Raw genomic sequence first — 9,347 nt, forward strand, 5'->3', positions numbered from 1 at the left:
CCAACCTTAGAAGAAAGGAAGGTGGGAACCAGCTGGCAAAACCCGGGGGCAATGGTGGATGAGTCAGGTGAGAACAGTGGAAGGGGAGGAAAGACAGCAACATGGCTGGTACACATTTCTAAGGAGAAAAGATTTGCTGTGAGGGAGAAGAACAATGGAGGAGGCAATAACTATCCAGAAGTCTGTAGCTCCTCTGAGCCTGGGGAGGAGAAGGGTGGCACCAGCTTCCACAGGGACGGCTGTAAGAAGTGTCCTGTCTTGAGACAGCCAGAATTCCACTGAGGCTAGTAGGTGGAGGGGATGTTCAGGAAGAGGTCAAGATTAGGGAAGGTTTACCAAAGAATTAGAGCTTCCCAGGCCATATCATGAAGGACTTTGTTATTAGGTATGGTAAAACCAAATGTTGAAACAGATAAGCCTTTAAATCTCTGTAGCTTAACCCATATCTTCAAATAGAATGTATTTCTCACTCACATAAAGTTCAGCCCGTGGTGTCTAGCAGTCATTCAGGAACCTGGCTGACAAAGCTTTGTGATCTCCAACACATGACTCCAAAATCACCCTTGGTGTAGGCATCCAGTTGCCAGATGAGAGAATCCACAGGGAGATGTTCTGGGCCAGGCCTCCAAGTGGTTCTATTGGCCAGAATTCAGTCACAAAGCCCCACCAAACTGCAAAGAAAGCTGGTTAGAAAATATGGTCTAACCCCAGCCTGGCCAATATGGTGAAACCCCATCTCTACTAAAAATTTTTAAAAATACAAAAATTAACAGGGCATGGTGGTGCTCGCCTGTAGTCCCAGCTACTTGTGAGGCTGAGGCAGGAGAATCACTTGAACCCAGGAAGCAGAGGTTGCAGTGAGCCGAGATGGCGCCACTGCACTCCACCCTGGGTGACAGAGCGAGACTCCGTCTGAAAAAAAAAAAAAAAAAAGAAAATATGGTCTAACTACATGTTTTTTTTCTGTTGTTTTTTTATAATCTACAAACTTTATTCAGATTTTGCCAGTTGCCCACTAATATCCTTTCTGTGTTTCAGGATCCAATTCAGAATCATATGTCACATTTAGTTGTCATGTTTCTTTAATCCCCTTTAATTTGAAACAGTTCCTCTTTCTTTGTCTTTCATGACCTTGACATTTTTTTTTTTTTAATTTCCTTTTTTAGAGACAGGGTCTTGCTCTGTTGCCCAGGGTGGAGTGCAATCACGTGATCATAGATCACTGCAGCCTCAAACTTCTGGGCTCAAGGGAGCCTCCTGCTTCAGCCTCCCAAGTAAATGGGACTACAGGCGCATGCCACCAAGCTCAGGTAAATTTTATTTAATTTTTTGTATAGATGGGGTCTCCCTATGTTGCCCAGACTGGCCTCAAACTGCTGGCCTTAAGTGATTTGCCTACCTTGGCCTCCCAAAGTGTTAAAATTACAGGCATGAGCCACTGTTTGGAATCCAGTCCACTGATATGTTTCTCAGAGTACGAGTTAGTTGTTTTGTAGCGTGTTCCAAGGTTTGGATTTCTCCAATGTTTCCTCATCATTAGATTCAAGTTATGCATTTTTGTCAGCAATATTTCAGAAGCAATGTTGTGGCCTTCTCAGTGCTTGATGACAAGAGAAACGTGATGCTGATTTGTCCCATTAATGCCAATGTTCCCTTTGATCAGTTGGTTACTATGGTGTCTGCCATATTTCTCCACGGAAAATTACCATTTTTACCTTTTTAATAAGTATTTTATTGGGAGGCACTTTGAGATTGTATAAATATCCTGTTTCTCATCATACTTTTGCCCATTAATTTTAGCTTTTATTGATTATTCTTGCCTAAAGCAATTATTACTGTGATAGTGGCCAGTGGTAATTTTCTAATGCCATCATTCCTTCAACATGTTTTCATTCTAACTATATGTTAAAGAAGAAAGTAAAATGAGGGGCCAGGCATGGTGGCCTATGCCTGTAATCCCAGCACTTTGGGAGGCTGAGGTGGGTGGATCACTTGAGGTCAGGAGTTCGAGACTAGCCTGGCCAACATAGTGAAACCTCCATCTCTACCAAAAAATACAAAAATTAGCTGGGTGCGGTGGCACACACCTGTAATCCCAGCGACTCAGGAGGCTACAGTGGGAGAATCGCTTGAACCTGAGAGGCGGAGGCTGCAGTGAGCCGAGATCATACCACTACCCTCCAGTCTGGGCGACAGAGCAAGACTCTGTCTCAAAAAAAAAAAAAAAGAAAGAAAAAGAAAAAGAAAGTAAAATGGGTTTGGTGAGTAGCTAGCAGCCGCTGCCTCAGTTTAAGAGGAGGGCCAGTAGAAGATGACAGAGTCTGTGTAAAAACTCTTACTCTGGCAAGTAAAATATTCAGCTTCAGGCATATGCTAGGGTTCCAGGATCTGGGGCTGGAGCTGGGGATTCAGGGAATCAGAGAGAATGAAACCCTTTGTGACATGGAACCAGGTCAGAGAGTTGTGCACAAATTCAGCAGCAGCGGTGAGGTAGGTGGGTCAGGCTCCCTCTCTAGTACCTAGACCACATGCTTCCTAAGCCATCAATCTCACGATGGGCCAAGGATAGGTGGACATGGATTTGAACAGCCTCAATTTAGTGCCTTCCAAAAGCTAGAGATGTAACGGAGGCCATAGCCAAAAAGCTATGACAATCAACTATTTCCTCTCCCATATACTCACATAAAAACCTTTTCTCCTTCTGTGCTTTCACATGCCCATGATATCTACACTCTAGACCCAGAGTCTAAATCACTGTATACTAAAAAACTGGTTGCTCTTCATTCAAGGAGAGTCTAATCTTCATTCAAACACTCCCAGAAGGAAGGAAATACATTCCATCCTTCCTAAGCAGTCAGGAAAAGGAAGAGGTTGCTCCAAGTGCAGTAGTGTTTACAACTAATTGATCACAACCAATTGCAGATTTCTTTGTTCCATCTCCACTCCCACTGTTTCACTTGACTAGCCTAAAGAGAAAAAAGAAAAGGAAGAAAAATAAAACAGTTGTGTTCCCTGGGTCCTACCTACTTCTGGACTTCTTATTATGGAAGTCAAATGTCCATATTGTTAAGTCAGACTGAGTTGGGTTTCCTGTTTTCTCACACTTTTAGTGGATGTCAGCCTAAATGATGCCCACGTGTTATCTTGTTTAATCCTCATACCAACTCTGAGAGTTTTATTCTTTCTGTTTTCCAGATGGAAAAGGTAAGCCCCAAAGAGATTAAGTTACATGCTAGAGATCACACAGCTAGTCAGTCGCAGAATCCAGATTCCCAGCCCATCTGACTGATGACAAAGCCATGAACACTGCAGCACTCCAAGAAGATGGACCCTCCCCAGAAACAACACCAGGGCTGAGCTGAGTCAGAAGCCACAGGAATGGAAGGTCTGGAGGCCACCAGGGATCATCACAAAAGAAACACTTGCTTTGTTAAAATCTTCAAGTATCAGATGACACAATAATCATTGCATTCACTGGTTTGTTTCATCTTGTTTCCTGAATTTCAGGATTTGTCTTATTGTTGTTTGCATGTTTATTGTCTGTCTCTCCCCTTAGACAGCTCTCTATTCTATGTATCCCCCTAGCACAGTGCCTGGCACCTTTTAGGCACTTCAATGAATGGATGAACAAATTGATTCAAGTATAATTCTGCTTACTACTTCACTCATCAAATACATCCTGATTGAGTACCTGCTTTGCACCAAGCACTGTTTTTAAGATTCTTAGTCTAGTAAGAGAGGCAGACATTAAACAAATAACCACATAAATAGAGGGGGAAAAACTGTAATCAATGCCACAAAGGAAAAGTATGAGGTACTATGAAAGTGTACAGCAGGTGCCCCTAATTTATATGGGAGGGTGTCAATGAGGGCCTCCAGAGCTGAAGCATGAAGGGCAAGAGTGGTCCTAGGCGAGGAACTAGCCTTGCTTCCTTTCAGAGACTGAAGGATGGTAGGTGTGTCTAGAGTGCAACTGATGGTCTCATCTTGTCTGTGGTGGCCTGTGCTTCCTAAGGTCTGTCAGGGATGGAGGGCATAGGCCAGCTTGATCCTGACTGTTGGATCCAGCTTTATCTTCAGTGTTTCCAAGTCCAGAAATCCTGAGTCTGGCCACTTTTCCTTTAGCCACAACAATTTAGGAAACTATTAGCCAGAATAATGCAGAGAACTGATCACTGCAAGTCACTCTGCCTTGGAGCTACTGGAATGGCTCCAGAACAGGGCACTGGGGGCCAAGGCAGGATTTCAACCAGGAGGGTTTTACAGAAGACGGACTTCACCTGTGAGGGCTTGGGGTTGGAACCGAGCACCAAAGAAGTGGCCACTGTCCACTGATGGCCGTCTCCCTCTTCTCTGTAGCCCTCCCCCACCCCTAAGCAGCCCAGCTTCAGCAGAGGAGGCCTGGGCACAGGAATGGATTGTTGCTAGAAACCTGGCTTCAGCTGGAGGAAGTCAGAAGACCGGGCTGATGGCCGCGCAGACAGAGCTGTGTTTATCCAGGAAAAGAGGTAGGACGTAGGCAGCGGAGGCCCCTGCCAGCTCCTCCCATAAGGACTGCGCTGGGGGAGCAAGCTGCAGAGAAAGCTGCTCCCCTCTGGCTCTGAAAGTGTCAGGGCCTAAGGCCAGAACCCAGAGGCGACCCACAGGTGAGGCCAGCACTCCGGGCGCGTGACGGAGAGGGTCGCTAGCTCGGATTCCAGGGCAGAGGGTCGAAACACGGTGCTCTTGGTGGCTCCGCGCAGGGGTGAGGCGAGCCCGTGGTGGCGGAGCCTTCCGGAGACCACTCTGAGGGTGGCGGAGAATCAATGCTGCCTTTGTGCTCGGTGGTTTCCGAGGGAGAAAAGGAGTGGAGAGTGGGAGGGGCGACCCAACGGCCCGGCCCCGCCCTGCAGACGCGGGATGCGGTAGGGCTGGGAGGCGCGGGAGCCGGACGGTCAGGGCTACCGGGGGTGGGATTCTGTGCCCCCGGGAGGTGCGTCTCCTTGGACCAGCCCAGGGTGTCCTGAGGTCAGCAGCCAGGTGTGTCCCCTGGCTGCCAGGGGCAGAAGTGAGTCCTCTTCTGGCTTGGAGCGACTCGATGAGGGGAGGGAGGAGCCAGAGGAGGCAGGTGGGGCTAGGACTGAGGGATGGCTCAGGCCAGAGAAGCTTGCGCCGGGGCAGCCTGGCAAAGGGAGGAAGTCCCGAGGGGCGCCAGACTGGATCCCAGAGGAAAACCCAAGTCTTCGAAATGGGCGGGGGAGAAGAGCGTGAGCCCCCCTAGGGCGCGGTGTCCCAGGGGGTTTGGGATCTGGGTCCTTTTGGTATAATGCAGTTATTATCCTATTTGTCCTAATAGTACCCTAGGGTTCTAGTGGATACTATATGGGCCCTCTAACTCTAAGGTGAATGGGGCATCTTTAGTACCAGTGGGAGAATCTGCGTACTTGGTGACGGAGGCCCGTATCTGAAAATGTGACTGACTGGCCCTTCGCTCCCTCCATTTCTCCCCAGCCCCCCAGACTTCGCCGCCCTTTCTTTTTCTGCTCAAATAGGCGTCCGCGCTCCCAGTGGGTCCGGAGACCGGGGCGCAGTGGCTGACCGCCCGGTGTACGCCAGCATCACTCACCTCTGACTCCTCTTCGCTCCTCGCCCAGCCCCGCTCCGCCAAGCACTCCCATCTGAGACGGGATTTGGACCCTCTCGGCCCTGCGGAATTCGGAATTCCATTACCCCACCCACCGCATGTGGCTCTTGGAAAAAGCTGGCTATAAGGTGGGGGCCGCGGAGCCCGCGGCCCGTTGGGCGCCTTCCGGCCTGTTCTCCAAGCGTCGCGCCCCAGGCCCGCCCAGGAGCGCCTGCCCTAACGTCCTCACCCCGGATCGCATCCCGCAGTTCTTCATCCCGCCCCGGCTCCCGGACCCGGGCGGCACAGAGCCCGCGGCCCGGCGGGACGTGGCGGGGCGCGGCCTCCCCGCGACCTGCTCGCTGCCTCACCTGGCGGGCCGCGAAGGCTGGGCCTTCCTGCCCGAGAGCCCGCACACGCGCCGGCGGGAATCCCTATTCCACGGGCCGCCACCCGCCCCGGCCGGGGGACTCCCCGCGGCGCAGTCCCGGCTGCACGTCTCCGCCCCGGACCTGCGCCTCTGCCGGGCCCCCGACAGCGACACGGCCTCGTCGCCGGACTCGTCGCCCTTCGGCTCCCCGCGGCCGGGCCTGGGCCGGCGCCGGGTGTCCAGGCCGCACTCTCTGTCCCCAGAAAAGGCGAGCTCGGCCGATACCAGCCCGCATCCGCCGCGCCGCGCCGGGCCGCCCACGCCGCCGCTCTTCCACCTGGACTTCCTGTGCTGCCAGCTGCGGCCCACGCGCGAGAGCGTGCTGCGCCTGGGGCCCCGCGGCGGGCAGCTGCGGCTCTCCACCGAATATCAGGCCGGGCCCGGGCGGCTGCGGCTGCGCCTAGTGAGCGCCGAGGGCCTGCCCCGGCCGCGGTCCCGCCCCGGGAGCGGCGGCGGCGGCTGCTGTGTGGTGCTGAGGCTGCGGCCCCGCGTCCGGCCGCGGGAGCAGCAGAGCCGCGTGGTCAAGTGCAGCGCCAACCCCATCTTCAACGAGGATTTCTTTTTCGACGGGCTCGGCCCGCCGGACCTGGCCGCCCGCAGCCTGAGGGCCAAGGTGCTAGACAGGGGCGCGGGACTTCGCAGAGATGTGCTGCTGGGGGAGTGCGAGACGCCCCTCATTGCGCTGCTGCCCCCGCTGGGTGGGGGACTAGGTCCCGGGTCATCCCTGGCGCCCACCCATCTCAGCCTGTAAACTGAGCCCCTGGCTTCCTCAGGACGTCTCCACTGTGTCTGCAGTCCACATTCTTTCCACCCTGCCCGGCTTGTATTTATTTTTGCTAATAAAATATCCGCTTGTCCTTAGCCATGTTTTTCCCCTTACTGGCACCTTACACGCTCGGGCGTAGAGCCTACCCATCTTCCCTCTATCCCGGCCATACGCGGGGGGAAGATGCTCATTCAGACGGTCTGAGTAGAGCAGACCTTAAGCAGTGGTTCTCAAGCTTGAAGGAGCATCAGAATAACCAGACATCAGAAATCCTGGAAGAGCTTGTTAAATATGCAGGGTCCTGGGCTCCATCCCCATGAGATGCTCCTTCAGTAGATCTGGGCCAAGTAGGTCCTAAGGTCCCCGTCCAACAAGGCCCCCGAACAATCAGGGAGCCCTGCAATCACTGAGTCACTCTGACAGAAACCAATACAAGCCACCTTCCACTTGAGGCTGCACAGAGGAAATCAACACTCCCTTCCTGTGCCCCTCTAAAACCCACATCTGTCCTGAAGACAGATGAAATTTCTGGGTCTTGGGAGTGAGTCAGGGGATGTCAGATGAACACACAGTGCCCTTTAGTCTTCCTTCTTCCCTCTTGCCTCTTCCACACCTGTGCCTCCATTGAGGGGTGGGGCAAGTCTGGAGCCAAGAACCAGAGAGGTGCTTGGGTACCAAATGAATGAGATATAATGTCCCAGGGATTGAAACGGGGGAGGTGGGGTACTACCAAATTGTGAGAACTGTTCTCAGGCATGCCAGAAGAGGCTCCTCCAGCCAGAAGGAGGTGGGGGTGGGGGGAGGTGGATAATTGTAGGTCACATTGTGTTTACCTCTACCTGAATGTCCCTGACGTCAGTAGTGACCTTCTTCTCTCTGCCTCCACCTTCCCAGGAGCCGGTTCCCCTGGACTCAGGCCAGGCTTGGAGGAGGGAGGGAGGAAGTGAGGTAGGCACTAGGCTAACCCAACTTCTTTCTCCCTCTCCCTTGGGCCCTTTCTCATTTTTCATGGTGCCAGCTGTGGCCTGCACCAGGGCTAAGCTTGCTGGATCTGACAAAACCTCAGCACCTGGACACATTAAATTCCAGCACACACACACACACACATTAAATTCCAGCACACACACACACACACACACACTCACACACACTCACACACACACGGCTTCATTCAGACAGCTCTCCAGTTCCTTCTCCCTTCCCTGATTGGGTCCCCACCACCCAGCCCTAGGCCAGAGAACTCTTGCTCCAGGTGTCCACCAGGTGGTGGCATTGACCAAACAATCCTAAGTGCTAACTACTACACGTGGATCATAACCACATGAGGAACTGTTCCAACAATTAGTCAAGCCATTTATTCCTCCCAGCACCTTCTATAAGGGTGTAAATACTATTGTTATCCAATGGGACCTTGGGCCTCACATAGCTAGTAAAGGGAAGAACTAGGACTAACATAGCTAGTAAAGGGAAGAATTCAGGGAGTCTGGCTCCAGAGTCTGGACTCTTAATCACTTCAAGATGATACCCCCCACTGCCAGCTGCTGCCTCCCAATCAAGTCACTCTGAAAGGGGCCTCCTTCCCTAAGATGGTAGCTCTGCAAAGGTTTCATACCCTGCCAGTTTAAAATCCCACGTTTGAATTCTGGGAAGTCTACCTATAGATTTAGGTCTACCCCTAGTACTGGATTTCTATTTCAGCCCCCAAATTCTCCCATAACAACCCTTGGTGAGAAACTGGATTTGATGCCCATTTGAAAGTATTTGGAAAGAAAGTTAGAGGCCGTAGAACCTTCATTCATGCATTCCTTCAACAAATACTTCGGGAAGGTCCATCAGGTGGCAGGCATTGGATACAGCAGTGATTAAACAGACATGGGGATCAGAAAAGTGATAAAATAAGCCATTAAAATGTGAAGAATGCTACTCGGTGATATGTTACAGAGAAAAATAAAGCAAGAAAGGGAATAGAAAAGAGGGGTCAGATAAAGAGAAGGGAAGATTATAGGGACAGAAAGAGGGAGGCAGGAGAGGAAACTTTTTTTTTAACCATAGTACTTTGGACCAGGTCCTGAACTTTATCTGTGTTATCTCAGTTAATCATCACAACCACTCAGTAGAGTAGGTATTATTATTCCTCTTTTTTGGGGTGGGGGGACGGAGTCTCACTCTGTTGCCCAGGCTGGAGTGAGGTGGTGCGATCTTGTCTCACTGCAATCTCCACCTCCCAGGTTCAAGTGGTTCTCCTGCCTCAGCCTCCCGAGTAGCTGCCACTACAGGCGCGTGCCACCACACCCGCTGGTTTTTTGTATTTTTAGTAGAGACGGGGTTTCACCGTGTTAGCCAGGATGGTCTCGATCTCCTGATCCGGTCTCGTGATCTCAGTCTCGGTCTCGTGATCTGCCCGCCTCAGCCTTCCAAAGTGCTGGGATTACAGGTGTAAGCCACCACGTCACAACCACTCAGGAAAGTAGGTATTATTATTCCCACTTTACAAAGAAAGAAATGGATCAGACAGGTTAAGTAAGTTTGCCTGGGGATCAGCCCTGGCT

At 51.7% G+C, this 9,347-nt stretch overlaps 1 protein-coding gene across 8 annotated transcripts; it reads left to right on the plus strand.

Moving 5' to 3' along the window:
* Positions 1-4,528: 4,528 nt before the first annotated feature.
* Positions 4,529-6,893, plus strand: C2CD4D (C2 calcium dependent domain containing 4D). Of its 8 annotated transcripts, none has more exons than XM_063650864.1 (2): positions 4,529-4,646; positions 5,491-6,893. In XM_063650864.1, exon 2 carries the CDS (start codon positions 5,722-5,724, stop codon positions 6,781-6,783), a length of 1,062 nt encoding a protein of 353 aa, XP_063506934.1. In that variant the 5' UTR covers positions 4,529-4,646; positions 5,491-5,721; the 3' UTR covers positions 6,784-6,893. The 8 variants fall into 8 exon arrangements, with proteins under 8 accessions (XP_063506934.1, XP_063506932.1, XP_063506931.1 ...); XM_063650862.1 differs by lacking the exon at positions 4,529-4,646 and adding an exon at positions 4,926-5,007; XM_063650861.1 differs by lacking the exon at positions 4,529-4,646 and adding an exon at positions 4,928-5,019.
* Positions 6,894-9,347: the final 2,454 nt, after the last annotated feature.

Source organism: Pongo pygmaeus, chromosome 1 (genome assembly GCF_028885625.2).
Source record: "Pongo pygmaeus isolate AG05252 chromosome 1, NHGRI_mPonPyg2-v2.0_pri, whole genome shotgun sequence".
Classification (NCBI taxonomy): Eukaryota; Metazoa; Chordata; class Mammalia; order Primates; family Hominidae; genus Pongo; species Pongo pygmaeus.

Coding starts and splice junctions, on each gene's coding strand:
- C2CD4D (XM_063650864.1), top strand. CDS start 5,722: ATGTGGCTCTTGGAAAAAGCTGGCTATAAGGTGGGGGCCGCGGAGCCC.